This window comes from Oryctolagus cuniculus, chromosome X, assembly GCF_051225735.1.
Source record: "Oryctolagus cuniculus isolate XC-2025 breed Fujian yellow rabbit chromosome X, ASM5122573v1, whole genome shotgun sequence".
In the NCBI taxonomy this organism is placed as follows: domain Eukaryota; kingdom Metazoa; phylum Chordata; class Mammalia; order Lagomorpha; family Leporidae; genus Oryctolagus; species Oryctolagus cuniculus.
Window position 1 is genome coordinate 63,893,511 of NC_142888.1, and position 21,115 is coordinate 63,914,625.

At 35.6% G+C, this 21,115-nt stretch overlaps 1 protein-coding gene across 4 annotated transcripts in view; it reads right to left on the bottom strand.

The window, feature by feature from the left end:
- Nucleotides 1–21,115, bottom strand: part of DACH2 (dachshund family transcription factor 2) — a 573,911-nt gene that overhangs the window by 77,020 nt on the left and 475,776 nt on the right. For all 4 annotated transcript variants that reach the window (XM_002720253.6, XM_017349997.4, XM_017349998.4 and 1 more), the window contains 2 exons: nucleotides 11,056–11,191; nucleotides 7,856–7,939 (listed from right to left, as the gene is read on the bottom strand). In XM_002720253.6, the coding sequence (XP_002720299.2) occupies nucleotides 7,856–7,939; nucleotides 11,056–11,191 (220 nt within the window). The remainder of the gene's footprint in view (nucleotides 1–7,855; nucleotides 7,940–11,055; nucleotides 11,192–21,115) is intronic.

Below are 21,115 nucleotides of genomic sequence, written 5' to 3' on the forward strand. Positions count from 1 at the left end.
AGAACTTATCTTTGGCAAATGGCAGGGCAATGTTACCACTTATCATTAGTCACATTGAACGTTAATGGCCTGAACTGTCCAGTTAAAAGACACCGATTGGCTGATTGGGTTAAGGAACAAAACCCAACTATTTGTTGCCTACAAGAAACACATCTCTCTAACAAAGAGGCATGCAGACTGAAAGTGAAAGGCTGGAAAAAGATATACCATGCCAACAGAAATGAAAAAAAGAGCAGGCGTAGCCATCTTAATATCGGACAACATAAACTTTACCACAAAAACTGTTAAGAGAGACAAAGAGAGGCACTATATAATGATTAAGGGATCAATACAACAAGAAGATATAACAATTATCAATGTATATGCACCTAACTACAGGGCACCAGTTTATCTAAAAGATTTGTTAAGGGACTTAAAGGGAGACTTAGACCCCAATACAATAGTACTGGGGGACTTCAATACTCCACTCTCAGAAATAGACAGATCAATAGGACAGAAGATCAACAAGGATACAGTAGATTTAAACGACACTATAGCCCAAATGGATCTAACAGATATATACAGAACTTTCAAGCCTACAGCTAAAGATTTTACATTCTTCTCAGCAGTACATGGAACCTTTTCTAGGATGGACCACATACTAGGCCATAAAACAAGTCTCAGCAAATTCAAAAGAATTAGAATCATACCATGCAGCTTCTCAGACCATAAAGGAATGAAGTTGGAAATTAGCAACTCAGGAATCCCTAGAGCATACGCAAACACATGGAGATTGAACAACATGCTCCTGAATGAACAATGGGTCATAGAAGAAATTAAAAGAGAAATCAAAAATTTTCTGGAAGTACATGAGGATAACAGCACAACATACCAAAACTTATGGGACGCAGCAAAAGAAGTGTTAAGAGGAAAGTTTATATCAATAGGTGCCTACATCAAGAAATTGGAAAGGCACCAAATAGATGAGCTTTCAATTCACCTCAAGGATCTAGAAAACCTACAGCAAACCAGACCCAAATCTAGTAGGAGAAGAGAAATAATTAAAATCAGAGAAGAAATCAACAGGATTGAATCAAGAAAAACATTACAAAAAATCAGCCAAACGAGGAGCTGGTTTTTTGAAAAAATAAACAAAATTGAAACCCCATTGGCCCAACTAACTAAAAAAAGAAGAGAAAAGACCCAAATCAATAAAATCAGAGATGAAAAAGGAAACGTAACAACAGACACCACAGAAATAAAAAGAATCATCAGAAATTACTACAAGGACTTGTATGCCAGCAAACAGGGAAACCTATCAGAAATGGATAGATTCCTGGACACATGCAACCTACCTAAATTGAACCAGGAAGACATCGAAAACCTAAACAGACCCACAACTGAGACAGAAATTGAAACAGTAATAAAGGCCCTCCCAACAAAGAAAAGCCCAGGACCAGATGAATTCACTGCTGAATTCTACCAGACATTTAAAGAAGAACTGACTCCAATTCTTCTCAAACTATTCAGAACAATCGAAGAAGAGGGAATCCTCCCAAATTCTTTCTATGAAGCCAGCATCACCTTAATTCCTAAGCCGGAAAAAGATGCAGCACTGAAAGAGAATTACAGACCAATATCCCTGATGAACATAGATGCAAAAATCCTCAATAAAATTCTCGCCAATAGAATGCAACAACACATTAGAAAGATCATCCACCCAGACCAAGTGGGATTTATCCCTGGTATGCAGGGATGGTTTAATGTGCGCAAGACAATCAATGTGATACACCACATTAACAGACTGCAGAAGAAAAACCATATGATTATCTCAATACATGCCGAGAAAGCATTTGATAAAATACAACACCCGTTCATGATGAAAACTCTAAGCAAACTGGGTTTGGAAGGAACATTCCTCAATACAATCAAAGCAATCTATGAAAAATCCACAGCCAGAATCCTATTGAATGGGGAAAAGTTGGAAGCATTTCCACTGAGATCTGGTACCAGACAGGGATGCCCACTCTCACCACTGCTATTCAATATAGTTCTGGAGGTTCTAGCCAGAGCCATTAGGCAAGAAAAAGAAATTAAAGGGATACAAATTGGGAAGGAAGAACTCAAACTATCCCTCTTTGCAGATGACATGATTCTGTATTTAGGGGACCCAAAGAACTCTACTAAGAAACTATTGGAACTCATAGAAGAGTTTGGCAAAGTAGCAGGATATAAAATCAATGCACCAAAATCAACAGCCTTTGTATACAAAGACAATGCCATGGCTGAGGAAGAACTTCTAAGATCAATCCCATTCACAATAGCTACAAAAAACAATCAAATACCTTGGAATAAACTTAACCAAGGACGTTAAAGATCTCTACGATGAGAATTACAAAACCTTAAAGAAAGAAATAGAAGAGGATACCAAGAAATCTAAAAATCTACCATGCTCATGGATTGGAAGAATCAATATCATCAAAATGTCCATTCTCCCAAAAGCAATTTATAAATTCAATGCAATATCAATCAAGATACCGAAGACCTTCTTCTCAGATCTGGAAAAAATGGTGCTGAAATTTGTATGGAGGCACAAGAGACCTCGAATAGCTAAAGCAATCTTGTACAACAAAAACAAAGCCGGAGGCATCACAATACCAGATTTCAGGACATACCACAGGGCAGTTGTAATCAAAACAGCATGGTACTGGTACAGAAACAGATGGATAGACCAATGGAACAGAATTGAAACACCAGAAATCAACCCAAACATCTACAGCCAACTTATATTTGATCAAGGATCTAAAACTAATTCCTGGAGCAAGGACAGTCTATTCAATAAATGGTGCTGGGAAAATTGGATTTCCACGTGCAGAATCATGAAGCAAGACCCCTACCTTACACCTTACACAAAAATCCACTCAACATGGATTAAAGACCTAAATCTACGACCTGACACCATCAAGTTACTAGAGAACATTGGAGAAACCCTTCAAGATATTGGCACAGGCAAAGAATTTCTGGAAAAGACCCGCGAGGCACAGGCAGTCAAAGCCAAAATCAACTATTGGGATTGCATCAAATTGAGAATTTTCTGTACTGCGAAAGAAACAGTCAGGAGAGTGAAGAGACAACCGACAGAATGGGAAAAATTATTTGCAAACTATGCAACAGATAAAGGGTTAATAACCAGTATCTACAAAGAGATCAAGAAACTCCACAAAAACAAAACCAACAACCCACTTAAGAGATGGGCCAAGGACCTCAACAGACATTTTACAAAAGAGGAAATCCAAATGGCCAACAGGCACATGAAAAAATGTTCAAGGTCATTAGCAATCAGGGAAATGCAAATCAAAACCACAATGAGGTTTCACCTCACCCCGGTTAGAATGGCTCACATGCAGAAATCTACCAACAACAGATGCTGGCGAGGATGTGGGGAAAAAGGGACACTAACCCACTGTTGGTGGGAATGCAAACTGGTCAAGCCACTATGGAAGTCAGCCTGGAGATTCCTCAGAAACCTGAAGATAACCCTACGGTTTGACCCAGCCATCCCACTCCTTGGAATTTACCCAAAGGAATTTAAATTGGCAAACAAAAAAGCGGTCTGCACCCTAATGTTTATTGCAGCTCAATTCACAATAGCTAAGACCTGGAACCAACCTAAATGCCCATCAACAGTAGACTGGATAAAGAAATTATGGGATATGTACTCTTTAGAATACTATACCGCAGTAAGAAACAACGAAACATAGTCATTTGCAACAAAATGGAGGAATCTGGAACACATCATGCTGAGTGAAATAAGCCAGTCCAAAAGGGACAAATACCATATGTAATTAATACACAGTTATTCTTAAGTGTTGAAATTTAACTGAAATGTGATCCCTGTTAAACATAAGAGTGGAAATAAGAGAGGGAAGAGATGTACAATTTGGGACATGCTCAAGCTGACTTGCCCCAAATGGTAGAGTTAGAAACATACCATGGGACTCCAATTTAATCCCATCAAGGTGGCATGTACCAATGCCATCTCACCAGTCCAAGTGATCAATTTCAGTTCACAATTGATCATAATGAAAGGACTAAGAGTCAAAGGAAGCACATAAACAAGTCTAGTACCTGCTAATACTAACTGATAGAATAAATAAAGGGGAGAGTGATCCAACATGGGAAGCGAGATACTCAGCAGACTCATAGAATGGTGAATGTCCTAAATAGCACTCTGGCCTCAGAATCAGCCCTAAAGGCATTCTGATCTGGCTGAAAAGCCCATGAGAGTATTTCAGGCATGGAAAGCCAAGCCACTCTGGCAAAAAAAAAAAAAAAAAAAAAAAAAAAAAAAACACCTTAAATGAAAGATCTCTGTGCGTGAGATCCCAGTGAAAAGAACAGGTCTTCAAAGAAGGCGGTACCTTTCTCTGAAGGGAGGAGAGAACCTCCACTTTGACTATGACCTTGTCTAAACAAGGTAAGAGTCGGTGAACTCAAAAGGCTTCCATAGCCTTGGAAACTCATGACTGGTGCATAGGGAGATTACTGATGCCATAAACAGGAGTGTCAATTTGTAAAGTCAACAACAGGAGTCACTGTGCACTTACTCCTCATGTAGGATCTCTGTCCTTAATGTGCTGTACATTGAGACTTAATGCTATAATGAGTACTCAAACAGTATATTTCGCTTTGTGTTTCTATGGGGGTGCAAACTGTTGAAATCTTTACTTAATGTATACTAAACTGATTTTCTGTAAAAAAAAAAAAAGAAGAAATTATCAATTCCCAACTTGACTCTCACTGGGATTAAACATGACAATAGGTCTGATCTGATTTCATCATCATTTAAAAAATCATCTATTATTTTTCACTTTCTGTTTGTGTGGGAGCAAACTGTTGAAATCTTTACTTAATGTATGCTAAACTGATCTTCTGTATATAAAGAGAATCGAAAATGAATCCTCATGTGAATGGAAGGGGAGAGGGAGTGGGAAAGGGGAGGGATGCGGGTGGGAGAGACGATATTGGGGGGAAGCCATTGTAATCCATAAGCTGTACTTTGGAAATTTATATTCATTAAATAAAAGTTAAAAAAATTACTACTCAAACATAACTCTATACTTTGTTTGTGTGGGTGTAGTCTATTGAAATCTTTACCTAGTATATACTAAGTTGATCTTCTGTATATAAAGATAATTGAAAATGAATCTTGATGAAGAATGGGATGGGAGAGGGAGTGGGAGATGGGATGGTTGTGGTGGGAGGGAGGTTATGGGGGAAAACGCCGCTATAATCTAAAAGTTGTACTATGGAAAGTTATATTTATTAACTAAAAGTTGAAAAAAATAATAAAATATAATCTTCCATTTAAAAAATATTAGCTGTTCAACTGCAACTTGTGGATTTATTTATAATGTAATATATCCATGGTCCCAAGTCTTATACTGGATGATAAATTGATTATTCCACTGTTTCTAAAGCAGCCCAGATTTGCTCATTAGGGTGTTTTGAATATCTTACACATGGAAAATTTTCAAAAATACTTATATTAAATGAAAAATATCAAAAAGTCCCTTTTCATGCTCTTTGGAGGACCAGTGGCTGCCAAGAGAAGAGGGTTTTCCTTTGTGTTTTTATAACCAGACATGTAAACTATTGCAACCACACAGGTAAACTAGAGTCGCAACTTCTCTATGAACTGATTGGAAAAGACCATATAACATTACAACACAATGTCATACTATAACATACAATATATTTGGCCAATTTATTGGATAGAGTCTATGGAAAAATGAAATCAAAAGCTTGACTTGACTACCAGTCAGTTTAGTCAAATACATGATCTAAAATTAAAATAGCAATTTTGGTAAATCACTTTGGGCACAGTATAAATTGACATCACTTCCAGGAAATTCCAGACCACGTAGTCTTTTACATGATTGCATATTAAAATTCAATTTTAATATCATTTGAGCATTTGAGACATGTATTGCACTGTCACCCAATTTTACAAGTTGCATTAAGGGGCAGGCTACCTAAAGCCTACTCTAACAGTATTTCTTCGTTTTCTGAAAATTTCTTCATAATAGCAAAGCTGTCATTTTATAATTTGCAGAGCTATAAATCATTTTAAAAATCATGATGATATTACTAAAAACAGATGTGAAAACATATGTTTGCCACAGTTGTATAAACTGCTTACTTGTCATCTTTAATAAATGTTGAGACTTCTACTTTAACTTATTCCTCTTTAATAACTAAAATGTATTTGAAGAAAATATACTTTGTCTTACTATCGCAAATAGAATTGGTAGAACTTGACATAGAAGATCTCATTTAAAAGAAAACTTTCCACTGTAACTGGGGTGCAGTTAAATATGCCATTCCTGCTTATTAATTTCCTCGTCAGGTGGTGTGACCAACCTGTTTGATGGAAATCAGTAAAACTGTGCCATTCCTCAACAAGAGATTCAGAAATGTTGGTATCTACCACTGTGTATTTTATGAAAATCAGTGACTGTACATCTGTACTGGTGTTCCAGTTGATATTTCATGAGACACAAGAGTATCTACTTTAGCACTGCAGCACACAAGCAAATTCTAAATGCCATTTTGACTTACGGGGTTTTCAGTTTCAATGGAATCCTATGTATCATGTACGGCTGGAGATTTTCCTAGAAAAGCTATTTGACTATCTCGCTGTCCTTCAAACAGTCATGATTTGGTGAGAAAGAAGTCTCAGGAACAAATTGTTGCTGGGTTACAAATGAACTTTGATCTTTAAGCAGAATTTCATTACCTGTATAATAGTTGGGGTTGTTTAATATCCTGAAGCTGACCTCTTCCATTCTTAACAACTATTCTGAAATCAGTAATTTGCATCTTGGAACACTAGACAGTATAGACTTGCAATGTCTGGCTAAGAAGAAAACTAAACATGCGGCAAGGAAACCAACCATGGATTAACAAGATGAAAATCATACATTATTCCAAATTTCCACTAAAATGCTCATCTAGGTAATTATGAAGCAAGTTCAATACAGATAAGAAAGAAAAAAAATTCTCCATTAACTCTTCAGCTCATGAATTCCTTTTCTACATATTATGAGATGGGAAAACGTGTTGTATGGTGAAATACAAGCAGCCCATCAGACGACCTCATAAATTAAATGGAAGCTACTGTCTAACTCATGGTAACAGCAGTGATGCATAGTCTATGGTTATGTATTTTCCTTTTCTTTTACCTTTTCAGGCTTCTAAGCAAAGCTGTACCTAGCTTTCATATCAGAGTAGCAATTCTTACTCTCTCTACTTTCTGTAGACAGATAATCTAAGACAAAATGATATATTGTGCAGAAGTGATATATGTGTGTTAGCTGATCAAAAGCCAGGTTTAGGTCACATCTAACAGTATTCCAGGTAAATACTGTACAAAATAACTTGCAAAATTTTCATTTGAAATGTCCAATATTAGCATCTATTTTTAAAATAGTTTTTGAGGATTGAGGGAAGCAGCTCTCCCCCATGAGAGTAACTCCATTATTTTTCAAAAGTAATCATAAAATAATATTTTAATAGTTAATTAAATACGTATATAACACAAAGACAGATGTCTCTGCATAGGCAAAATGAAAGAGTTTAGGGTGAAATATTTCAAACCACAAGTAAGGACACAGTCCAGATTGATATGTGATGCACAACACCAAATGAGCAAGCTTCAGGTAAACATCATTATTTTTCGTACTAAAAAAATTTATCCAAAGCTTCTATAAATTTTTTCTGACATAGCAAAATGCGGATCCAATAAACAACACTGGGATGCTACTTAAGTTAGTATCCGATCCTTCTGTGCACATCAAATAAGCAAAAATTTTACCTTTATTATCCCTTTGAAATTTTTTGATAGTTGGTCCATTATCCTGATCAACGATAAGTTCCTCTCTATTGCTGGGCATCATAACTATAAATAAGAGACGTAACCAAGTATTTTCTTATTTTAAAACATACAAGAGGAAGGCAAAAACAGTATCACATGAAACATCTCATATTCTTCAAACACAATTAATAGGAATTTTATATGCTTCCACTTATAAAACAGTAGAAAGTCTGATGACCATATAAATGACTTAATTATGAACATTTTAAAGTATAACTGATATTAATACATACATTTGGCAACGTGTTTTCCTTGAACTATTTTAAATGTTTCCTCTTTTAAATTATTATTTACTTTCATAAATAATTAATAATATATTTCCCAAAATGACTTTTTAAAAATTAATACTTCATAGATTATGAATTTAAAATTATTATGTATTCAATTCATTTTTGGAAGTTTTTGCAAATATATATAGCAATATTAATAGATGAAATATAACTTTGTGGTAATTTTTATCGATCTTCAAAATATTTACAAAGAGAAAAAATTAATTTTCAGAGTTTATAATTTCATTCTCATGAATAATATTTATTAAAACATTGTTATATACCCCTTAAAAAGTGTATGATTACTTTAAAGCCAAAGACTAACAAATCTTTTTACAAATAATACACAATTACTATCATACTTGGACAACTATGAAATGTGCACATACTGCCTAATTACTGCCAGTAAAATTAGAAATATCTATATTATCAAGATTTTTTTTCTATGATGTTAAATTGCTTAGAGAATATTTGATTTTACTTCTAGGTGTACACTGTCCCTTCTCTTTTGCTTTATCACTGAGTATACTTCCCTACATGTTCGGTTTTTAGTCATCACTCAATAAATGATTCTCTCCGTATGTCCCTTTCCCTATTTCTTTTGATCAATACAAAGACTATCACAACATGAGAATGTGTGTTTGGGCCAGCGTTGTGGCACAGCAGGTTAAGCCCTTGCCTACGACGCCAGGATCCCATTTCCAAAGGCTGCTTTGAGTTCCAGCTGCTCTGTTTCTGATCCAGCTCCCTGTTAATGTTCCTGGGAAGGCAACAGAAGATGGCCCAGGTACTTGTACCCCTACCACTAGGTGTTGTACATCAGCCACATGACAGACCTGGATGAAGTTTCTGGCTCCTGGCTTCAGCTTGGCCCAGCCCTGATCATCACAGCCATTTGCAGAATGAAACATCAGAGGGAAGATCTCTTTGTCTCTCTCTCTAGCTCTGTAACTCTGCCTTTTAAATTAATAAAATAAATCTTAAAAAAATTTTAATTTGTTTTAATAATCACCCAAAAATAGCATCTTGTCTTGCTCAGACTCCCTTGAGTCAGCTATACACTGGTTGTGACAACTAGGTAATCTAAGTCCCTAAAACAATAGAGCTAGGAGACCTCTATGATCTGTTCCAGGAATTAAACTTAATTCCTCAGGGCTATTAGCATCCTTGGCTACACATCAGAATGCTCTGAGCAAATATTGAAACACAAAACAAAACTCTGTTACCCAGGCTTTAATCTAGACTAAGTGAGCCGGCGCCGCGGCTCACTAGGCTAATCCTCCGCCTTGCGGCGCCGGCACACAGGGTGCTAGTCCTAGTCGGGGTGCCGGATTCTGTCCCGGTTGCCCCTCTTCCAGGCCAGCTCTCTGCTGTGGCCAGGGGGTGCAGTGGAGGATGGCCCAAATGCTTGGACCCTGCACCCCATGGGAGACCAGGAGAAGCACCTGGCTTCTGCCATCGGATCAGCACCGTGCGCCGGCCGCAGCGCGCCGGCTGTGGCGGCCATTGGAGGGTGAACCAACGGCAAAGGAAGACCTTTCTCTCTGTCTCTCTCTCTCACTGTCCACTCTGCCTGTCAAAAAAAAAAAAAAAAAATCCAGACCAAGTGAAATAAACTCGGAATGTGTGGCCTTCCCATCTGTAGTTGTAAAAACTCCACAGGTGATTCCACAGGTGATTTTCATTGGAGCCATACTTGAGAGTCACTGAGCTCATTATGAACCAAAAGAGCCAAAAGAGTGTATAATATTGACAGGCCAAGCAAGACTTAGATGAAGGGAACAGAGAATCTTCATCATCCTTCCCTGGCACAAATCCAGAACTTGACACCTTTCCTAATCCCTTGAATTCTTCTCCTTTCTCTACCCCAACACATATTTTGGAAAAGCTGGAAGTAATCACTATTAATTTAGAATTCACATTAAAGAATGCTCTAATAATAAGACTAAAATAAGAGAAAAATAATTTTCCCAAAAGGAAATGAATACATAGTAAATTGGATTGTGTACATATAGATTTTACCTAGCTCAATTTTTACACAATTATTAAATACTAACTCAGAATTTGTTACAGCCAAATACCCCTGCTAACTTCTGTATGCCTGAGTAGGATCAAACAACAGGGGCTGAGAAGCAATCAAGGTAAAGTCACAAAGACAAAAGCAATATTTACCAGCTCACATTTTCTCAGCACTTCTGAAGCATTTTACATATATCTCACTTGAACTCACAATAATCAAGTACATTATGCAGGGCAGTAATTATTTCCATGAAATAGGTCAAGAAAATGCTAGTTAAGCGACATACTCAAGCTGTTATAACTACTTAGTACTTTCCCTTGGCTTGATTCAAGTATCCATCATACCACATCCCTGTATGTAATATTGTCTGTCTATGGGGGAAGCCTTCCAACATAACTCAAAATATATAAAGGTAGGGATATGTATGTTGAATATTTGTGATTCAAATTGTGAGACAGTGGCACATCATATACTGATTCACTTTTATCCACTATTACATGATCAACTGCCTAAAGGATATTTTATCTTCCACTATTAAAAAAGTTGTTGTAAATGTAACAAGTGTACTGTATCACACTAGGTGTTGTACATCAATGTATTGAACTAACATATACTATATTGTCCCCATGCCAGCTAATAATACAGTAAAGGAAGACTTTTTCAGAGAACAAACTCTTAACACTTTAATTTTCATTTCACAAGTGATATTGCTTCAGTAATAAATGACTACTTCAAAAAGCCATTTACATTAAGGAGTTATCAGTTTCCCCAGCTTCGTTCTTGTATCCTTATTGTACAGGAATTTCCTGAAAAAATATCTTCCAGTTACTTGTTTCAGGTAAGATACTCACCCATTCTCTCTGAATGATGATCCATCTGAGAGGGAGAACTGGATACACTGCTACTGGCGTGGGAGGATGTCTGGCTCCCAGGGCGATGACTCTCTTCCAGAGAGGGATCAGGAGAAGGACTCTCTGGGATCCGTTCCTGGAACAAAAGGAGACAAAGGAAATGGCACCTGTGCATTAGGTCTTTCATATCGGGTCCTATCATTTGAAATGTTAACTTTCCTCTTATTTTGAAAATGTAAACACCCACAGTATCTGGTCTGACACACATATCTGAAATAAAAACTTTTTGTTTCTCGCAAAATTAAAGGGATATCATGGTGGTTAAATGAGAAAAGACATCAAAAGGGCCCAGTTCCATGATGAGTACAGGATAGACACTCAAAAAAACTTAGGTTCCATTTTTGTTTCCTACACAATTCATAAGCTATTATAAACATAGATATATAATGAAAGTAATTGTTATTGTAAATGTCTAGATTGATGTAAAGTTCATTCCAAGGCATGGAGGGTGATACTTTTGATTAAGGTGATCTCCCAAATGTAAAGATTTTAAAGGACTGACATAAAATTCATAAATAGTAGAACCTGATACATGTGGAGATTTTTCCCCATAGACAAAAACTATGGAAATGATATACATGTTATCTATCAGATCTTAGGAATTTATGCTCAATTCTGCCAACAAAATGTTTTGATAGCCACGGGACACAATAGGTTTTTCCAGCTTACACTAATATATATAAATGGCAATTTCCTAGTATTGGTTAGATTTTATAGTTTTAAATAATGAATTTAATAAAAATTAAATATTTTACATGCTTCTACAGCAATGTTATGGCTCTCATGAATTTATTACTATGAAAAATGCTATAAAGCACTTAAATTGTCCACTATGTTTATGTATCACAAAGTGATGAATAAACCTGAATCATTCAGTTAATTTGATCAATAAAGAAACCAAATTGCAGTGTTTATGCACATATGCCAAAAATGTGTTCGAGTGATAGACATGCTGGGACAGCGAATGTTTGTCCTAGAAAATATTTAATTCAGTGATAATAAATTTCTTAAATTAAATGGTCTAATTATCTGTAATTACAACATCAGTATTCCAATCATCATAAAATTAAAAATTAGTTTGTCAAATATGTGTTTGTACATCTTCACATTGATTTTGCATGACAAGCTCAAAATGTATAACTTTCCCTAAAAAAAGAGAGTTAAAACTTATCATTTTACTAGTACTCATCAATATGTTGCAATGCCTGTCATTTTTGCTGGCAGATTGGTAATGTCTCAACCCACCCCATCACCACAGGATGTCTAGATCCCATTGTAACCAAAAGAACCTGTTAATATATTACCGTATATGACCAAAATGACTTTGCAGATGTGATTGAAAACCTTAAAATATATTATACAGGGTTACCTTCGTGGAGCCAATCTGATAACAAGGGTTCTTAAAAGTAGAAGACAGAGGCAGAGAAGGACAGTCAGAGTGAGTCAACATTCCTGGCTTTAAAAGTAGAGGAAGGGTGCAATGAACCAAGAAATGTGGGTAGTTTCTAGAAGGTAGAAAAAGTGAACAAATAGGCTCTTTACTGACAATGGTGACATTTTGCTTTTGGTCCAATGGGATGGGACCTATATGTAACCTCTGACCTACAGAACTGTATGATAATAAATTTTCATTATTTTAAGTCACTAAATTTGTGAAAATTTGTTTTAGCCACTGTAGAGCACTAATTCAGTCATCAATGTACTAGATTCATTTTAAAATGGTGTTTTACATTATCTAATAACTTTAAAGAAATGAATAGCAGACGTTGAGTATATCGCTGTGGTATTATGACTAATTAAATATCAATAACTGTAAGTGTGTACTATTTAATTATAAGGGTATATGATAATTGTAAGTGTATGATACTTTAAAAACTTCTTAGCTGTTCTCATGCCTTAAAAATAATGTTTCAAAGTAGAATAATATACTTATATGCTTCATTTTTATTTAGTCTGTAAAAATGTATCTGTGACCCAATGTATCAAAAATAAAATAAATATATAAGTAAAGCAGAAGAAAATAATCAAGCTTTTTTCTTTCCAGTAATTTCATTTACATTGTGGAGGGATGGTATGGTAATAAACAATAAAAACTATGTAACCCTCACACCACATCCCTTCACTTTCTGAAAAGCCCCGTAGTTTATCAGTTATTGAATTCAACCTAGGGGCCAGCACTGTGGCATAGCAGGTAAAGCTGCTGCCTGCAGTGCAGGCATCACATGTGGGTGACGGTTCAAGTCTTCACTGCTCCACTTCCAATCCAGCTCCCTGCTGTGGCTTAGGAAGGCAGTAGAAGATGACCCAAGTCCTTGGGCCCCTGCACCCATGTGGGAGACCCAGAAGAAACTCCTGGCATTGGATCAGCATAGCTCCAGCAGTTGTGGCCAGCTGGAGAGTGAACCATCGGATGGAAGACCTCTCTCTCTCACTCTCTCTCAATCTCTGCTTCTCTGTAATTCTGCCTTTCAAATAAATAAATATATCTAAAAAATTCAATCTAAAATTTAATATTTAAAAATATATTCTCTATGATGAATACATCCAATATCCTCCCATAAGTATTTTGAGGTATGTAATGCATTATTGTTAATTATACTAACCCTGCTGTGCCACAGACTATCATAATTAATTCATCATATCTAGTTGTAACTGTGTACCTATTGACCTACTGCTCCCCATTGTCTCCCCTCCCTAGTCTCCCTAACTTTTTGTAACTACCTTTCTACTCTCAGTTGCCATGAATTGGTCATTACCCAATAAAAACATGAAGCAAAGCATCGCATTGTACCTCATAACTATGTACAAACACCATGTGCCAATCAAGATGTACATTTTATACTGTATATGTATATATATAGTTTCTAAATACCATGTGTACACAATTGCAAACACACCAAGAAATTTCATATAAGAGGCAAAATTTTGTTTTGCTTTTCATTGTTGTGTAGTCTTGTTGATTCTATTTCAAAAGTATGTGCATGTAGTGTAGAATATTCAGAATTTGTCTTTGAATTCTAACACTGAATATTTGTTGGAAAAAAATGTGCTATTCAATGAATTACATTTATCTCTAATGGACCGCTGAACGGAGAGGAACAAAGGAGGGTAGAAACTTTGCAAAAATAGAACTGAAGAAGCAGCATCATTGTGTAGCAGCAAGCAAGAATCACCTATACAGGAGTACATGTTACCATAATAAAATGGAAAATTTTTGAGTGATTCACATAGTTGATGGTTCAGGAAAGCAAGAGAACACAACCGACAATAATATTTGGTCTTGCCCACACTGTGTAATAAAAAATGAAATCTTATTCTGAATTTTATAACAAGGAAGACTATCTACACAAGTAGAAATGCTGTGAATAATGAGAAAAAATACAATGATATAATAAGGAATTTCTCCCAACATATTTAAAATTAGCATATGATCAAACAACATAAACTCAAATAATCTATCCTTAAACTCCATTGCCATTTTCAACAGCATATTATGTGAAACAATAAACTTAGTTTGAAGACATGATTTAGAGTCTGAATATTAAGACTGACAGCAACATTTTGCAGGAAGCAATACTTCCACTTTAAGATTTTGTAGCCTGCACTTACCAAAATCAATCAAGGTTCAGTTCTTTGTCATTATTTTCCTAAGGCAGCAACAGGGGTCAGAGTGTTTTTTTTTTTTAAACCATGTTAACCATGTTAAATGAGTGCAGTGTCTTCTATTGATTAAGAATTAGGTGGGTTTTAAAAATATACACCTATATGGAACTGGAATGCTTAATTTCTCCAAAAATAATGAATATTTCCATGAACAATTTCTCCCTTGCAAGTAAACAAATCCATTTTTCAGCCCTGTAATCAGTATGCATCTATTTAGCTACTTAACTGCAATGTGCTTTGGTTCATTAGGTGGCTACTGTTGTGTCTCAGTCTAGTTAAAATTTCACAGCAAGTTAATCTGTTTTATTACAAATGAGAACACAAGTGATAATGTCCTTACCATTTGCCAAATACAGGGTTAACAGTATTTGCAACAAATCAATAAGGGCATTTAAAAAGGAAAATTGCAAATCTAAAACCCCAATCATTTTTACTCATTGATGACTTTATTTTATGTGGCATTTATGACTTTTACAACCCTGTTACTCTTCATGCATTTCATTTGCACCCCATTGAAAACAGCTGCAGCACCTCTGAAACCCTGCAGAAATCTTCTCTAGACCCAAAATTGCAAAGGAGGGAGATGTCCAAACTTTACACATACAACACAACACTTATTTTTTCTCTGAAATTGGTAAAATCATCTTCAGTAATAATTCAAATTCTAACACACACTTAGGTAGTTTAAAGTTTATGCTTAAAAATAAGGAGTCATTACAGAAAATATTAATCTGTGAATGGGGCTGGCTTTAAAATATTCCTGGAAATACAGCATTATTTTTTCATTCCATTTTCCGTGAATAATTTTAAGTCTCCTTGTACTACCTGCTCCTCCATCATATCATGTTCTTCAGTTTTGAGATATATCACAAACAGCCAAAAGAGACATTCGTCATATTAAATCATTTGCATCTTCATCAAAAGCCAGGACAATATTTTGAAAAATCAATTTTTTATAAAGTTTAACACAGTCAATTTGCTTTAGGATTGAGCTAATTGGCCCAGAAGAATCAACTCTGATCATGGAGATCATTTTTTTCATTTCAAAATAGTCTTTCACATACTTGAAAAATATGGCAATATACACAGAATGTATGAAGTACAACTGCTGCATGTGTATTAAACATTTCTACCATGTGGTTGTATGTTTGTGCATGTCTATTTCACTGTCTTTTAATTAAAATGGTCTCAATGTTGACTTGCTGCCTCTGATAGTTTATTATATTGATTTTTATCAAGCATTCAGTGGGATTAAGTAATATATAATTTGTCTCCTTATTTTTATTTAATTTGAATTCAACTCTCACTATAATTACTCTTCCAAATGTTAATCTATTAATGAGTTCCTAAAGGATTTAGTGGCATTTCACAGCTGAGGAGTGGCTTTTGGAAGTTTATCTGAATGCTAGATATTTTATTCATGTATTTGTCTTGATATTTCATATTTAATTGATGTGTTCCTTCTGTACTGTCACCAGAGTTCTGCAGAAACAGAACAGATTGTGACTTGACAGACTTTAATAATAAAACCAGGAACAGGAAAATAAAAAAAAAGTTTGTTCATTGTTGCTACTAACTTGGCTCTTCATTATTTCAGGAAAAATAATCTGATATTCAAACTTGGTATCTCTGAATACCACTGGAAGCATGACACTGTAGGGATCTTTATGAACAAATTTAGTAATCAGTCTGTGTTCCACAATTATCAATATATCATTTTATTTAAAATAACTGATGAATATAGCGGAATTTTCTTCTTCTTCTTCTTTTTTTTTTTTTTTTTTTTTGACAGGCAGAGTTAGACAGTGAAGAGAGAGAGACAGAGAGAAAGGTCTTCCTTCCGTTGGTTCACCCCCCAAATGTCCGCTATGGCCGGTGCGCTGCACCAATCTGAAGCCAGGTGCCAGGTGCTTCCTCCTGGTCTCCTATGAGGGTGCAGGGTCCAAGCACTTGGGCCATCCTCCACTGCAGCTCCCGAGAGCTGGACTGGAAGAGGAGCAACCGGTACAGAATCCAGCGCCCCAACCGGGACTAGAACCCGGAATACCGGCGCTGCAGGCGGAGGATTAGCCTAGTGAGCTGAGGCTCCGGCCAATAGCGGGATTTTCATTAACTTAAATCAGGCAAGGGCACTCTTGAGATTAAAAAGGGGGAAAAAGTATTTGGCATTTAGTCTACAGATTAAGATACTCATGGACCACACTGGAGCACTTGAGTTCTATTCCTGGCTCTTGTTTCTGTTTCCAGCCTCCTGCTAAAGCAGTCTGTAGGAGGCAGTGGCGATGGCCCAAATTGTTGGGTTTCTGCCAGAAATATAGGAGACTTAGATTGAATTTCTGGCTATTGTCTGCATTCAGGAATAAACCGGTGGACCAGGGCTCTCTCTGTCTCTCACCCTATCTTTCTGTCACTCAAATAAATAATTTCTTGAAAAGAAATAAACACAGTTTAGTAATTGTTAAACTCTCTAATCCAGATTAGGAGTTATCTTGCCATATATGTTTTTCATTAGTCTATGTAACAAAGGAATCTACAATACTCTTACCTCATCTCTCCAAGAGTGGTTAGTTAATTTAACACTCAGGGAAAATACTCTAGATAATGGGAATTTTTACTCTGCCAGGGTTTTGAAGGAATAATATCAATCCTGACTAACAAGAGCCAATATAATATTGTGAAATGGTGTCAGATGGGGGATACATCTGGAACATGTAACCAGGAAAGAGTCCAAAATCAAAGAAACATTCTATGTGTGATCAATATGATGTTTGGAAAAAGGATCCTCTCACTCTTCAGTGTGATCACCTTATCCTGGAAGAGGATGACATATAAAGGGAATCGGCCATAATATCTGCTCATAGCATATGAATGCCCTCAAGTGGGAGAATGGATAATTCAGTGAGAAAATGCACGGATTTCAAATTATGTTGTGTTCTTGGAACTCTGCCATTCAGGCACCGAACAAATAAACAAACAATGACCCTCAATTCATACTCAATGCACCTCCATCTCATGTTCTAAAAGATAGTAATAGCTTCAGCCTTCCATAAAACACTCAAAATAAGACCCAAGCAATGATTTTTTAGTGAATTTAAATTATCACAAAAAACCTTCTCTGTGTTGGCTAATTTTAATACCAGATGTTCACATGCTAATGCCACTGCCTTGTGACCATTTCCTATCAATTCATTAATTGCCAGCTGCTCAGCCAAACAAGAAACACAGCTAATCAGATGGTATTGGTAAACAGCCAAATAACAGCTTCCTGCTTAAATTTCTTAAATTTGTTATCAGAGAAAACTATGGCACACTGACATTACAAAGTTTCTCACAAATACATACAAAATGTGTCATCAGAATTTAAATGTCAAACAGGGAATAGACTTTCATACCAATCACGTGTGTTACCTATTTTTACCGTCAGGATTTGCCACATTCAGTGATATAACTGAAGTATGAAAACTGTTGCAAGCTTTATGATCATAATACAATTTCCAATTTGTGTTACAGTTATATTATTAGCTACAAATGCTAATAGCTGAGCCAATACTAAAGGGTTCTGAGCCAAGACTAAGAGCTACTGTGTGCCTGGCATAGCAGTATTCCCAAACTAGCTGCTGGCAAAACAACAAAAATAACAAGAAATATTTGTTTACCACCTGAAATGTCTTTTACACTTTTTGAATTAAATCCTGTATTAATACTGAGTATTTATGTTGGAAACACTCCCCCGAAGTTTAGTGTCCAGCCTGGTATCCTAGCTTTCATTCATTAATGCAACAAATATTTATTGAGTGCCTAATGTACTTCACTGAGGATGGAAAGAAGACCTGTGAGTGTTTTCATATGGTGTATCACCGACCACAGTCCAAATTAAAGATAAATAACCCATATGTAAGCATTCAAAAATTAGTAAAATAAAATACAAAACACAAAACAGATAGACTTTGACATTAAAACAAGTACCCTTCTCCAGCATTCAACAGGCTCCTAATTCTTGCGGTATCAAGATAAAGCAGCCATTACAGGTGAATGAATGCTGTCTAGGGACAGGGGCAAACACCTGTAGGTGAATCTAATATGAGAGTACTCTTTTTCTCAAGACTGATAAGAGAGCATGCAGAAGAACCCATATAGTGGAAGCTACTGCTCTCTCAGGACAACTCTTGGTGAGCATATAGGTTCCTATCTGCTATGGTTACTTTAAAAATATTTATTAATTTATTTGAAAGAGAGAGAGAGAACAAGCTAACACTTCCAAATGCAAGCAATGTCTGAGGCTAGGCTGAAGTGGAATTTGTGAGTGGTTAACTCAATCCAGGTCTCCCACATGGGTTAGTGGGAACCCAGTGACTTGAATTATCACTGCTGACTCCAAGCATCTGCATTAGCAAGGCGAAGCCAAGAGTCTCAAACTCAATCTGGTTCTCTCACGTGGGTGGCAGGGACCCAAGTGTCTACTACCTCCCAGGATGTATATTAGCAAGAAGCTGAATGGAAGCAGAATCAGAACTCAAACCCAGCACTCAGATATGGGATGCAAGCATCCTAAGCAGTGCCTTAACCACTGAAACAAAAAATCCAATCAAAACAAAAAGTGACCACATTAGTTCTATGATAGCCAGGTATCCCTTGTAATAACTTTCACTATTTAAGGGCATTTGCAGGCATGAACACCTCTAATCACCAACTTTTTCACACTGAGGTAGAAATATTACACATTGCTCAAAGAAAATGGCCCAAAAGTAATTATGCTCAACTAGTTTCCAATTTGACATTATTCTATGGTAAAATAGCATCATGTTTTCCTTTTAATTATTTAATTTTACATATTTATGGGGTAAAGTGTGGTGATTTGATCCATGTATTCAATGTGTGAAGATAAATCAGGTTAATTAGCATTTCCATAGACAATTTTTAAATTTGAAATTAGTATTGAATAAATCATATGTATTTATGTAACAAAGAATGATATTTCAATAAATGTATACAATTTAACTTGTAAAACAAAGTGCTTATTCATTTGTTTTTATAGAGTTCTCAAACTTTTACTTAACTTATTATACTGTTTTAAAAGAATACAAGTTTACAGGTAGACTAGTTGAAAAGGCATGTATTGTTCATTTTGTTTAATGGATGGCGAAGAGATTGCATGGAGAGGTTGATTTGATAAACATTTCATATCTGGAATAATGCTTTAAAAGGAGAGTGTTGTTTGCAGCCTGTTCTATTCACAGCCAAGTATTAAATATTCAGTAAATTTGTGATCCAGTTGCTAAACTTGAAATCAGCCATGGTGGAAATATTTACATAACAGACATTGGTAAATGTTATATATCATATGTTTTCTTTGGCTTTGTTTTTGTAAGGCTCGTTTACAGACACATCATTGGTTCCTGGACCAAATATGAGAGTACTTCAAAAAGTTCATGGAAATTTTTGATTAAAAGTTGTTTATTTTGATGCAAAAATGCTTTTAAATTTATGCACCATCTTTTCATGATACACATTTTCCATGAACTCTTTGAAGATCTCTAGTTAAAGCTTAAAACACTATATACTTAATCCATTAGAGGAATCTAAGGTTTTTATTTCATTTTATCATTCAACATTATCTGACTTAGCAAACATTAAGCTCATGAATAAATACATGAAATGCTGTGTTCATTTAAGTCTATAAGCATTCAAACAAACAAAACTAGACTGTTACATTATAAAAAATACATAAATTTTGGGGATATGCACTCAATCACAGTTGCCTGTATCCCACAATTTTCTTGTTAAAGAACTAGAAAAAGCAGAGACAAATATAGCACAGTAGCAAAACATTTACCAATAAAATTTTAAGCACAAAAATGATAGGAAAATGTATATCATCATATATAGTTTGCCTTCATGATATTACTCAGGAACCCTAGACTCATAGGGCATCAAAGAAACCCCTGTACTATTGTCAAAGCAATACATAAGAGTTTATTTTTCTAAATTTTTCATCAAGAACTCTATGATTATTCTGTTTATTATTTACATCTCATTAAGTTTTATAATTGGACACCTAACTGATACATAGTAAAGACCCAACTAATGGAAAACAAAAACTATAGATGCATCAACCAACTTTCAAAATCATGCATCTGAAGTTTCTTCTGATTAGTTTTTGAAGATGAGCTTGCTAATAAATGACAAATTTGTTTACCTGAATTAAAACAAAGACATAACAGAGCTCTATAGATAAGCCTAACGCGTTTTGAAAACAGACTCTACAATGTAAGTGCTATATATGTAAATATAGAAACAAAGTGTAGAGAAATAAGATCAATTTAGCAAAAAGGAAAAT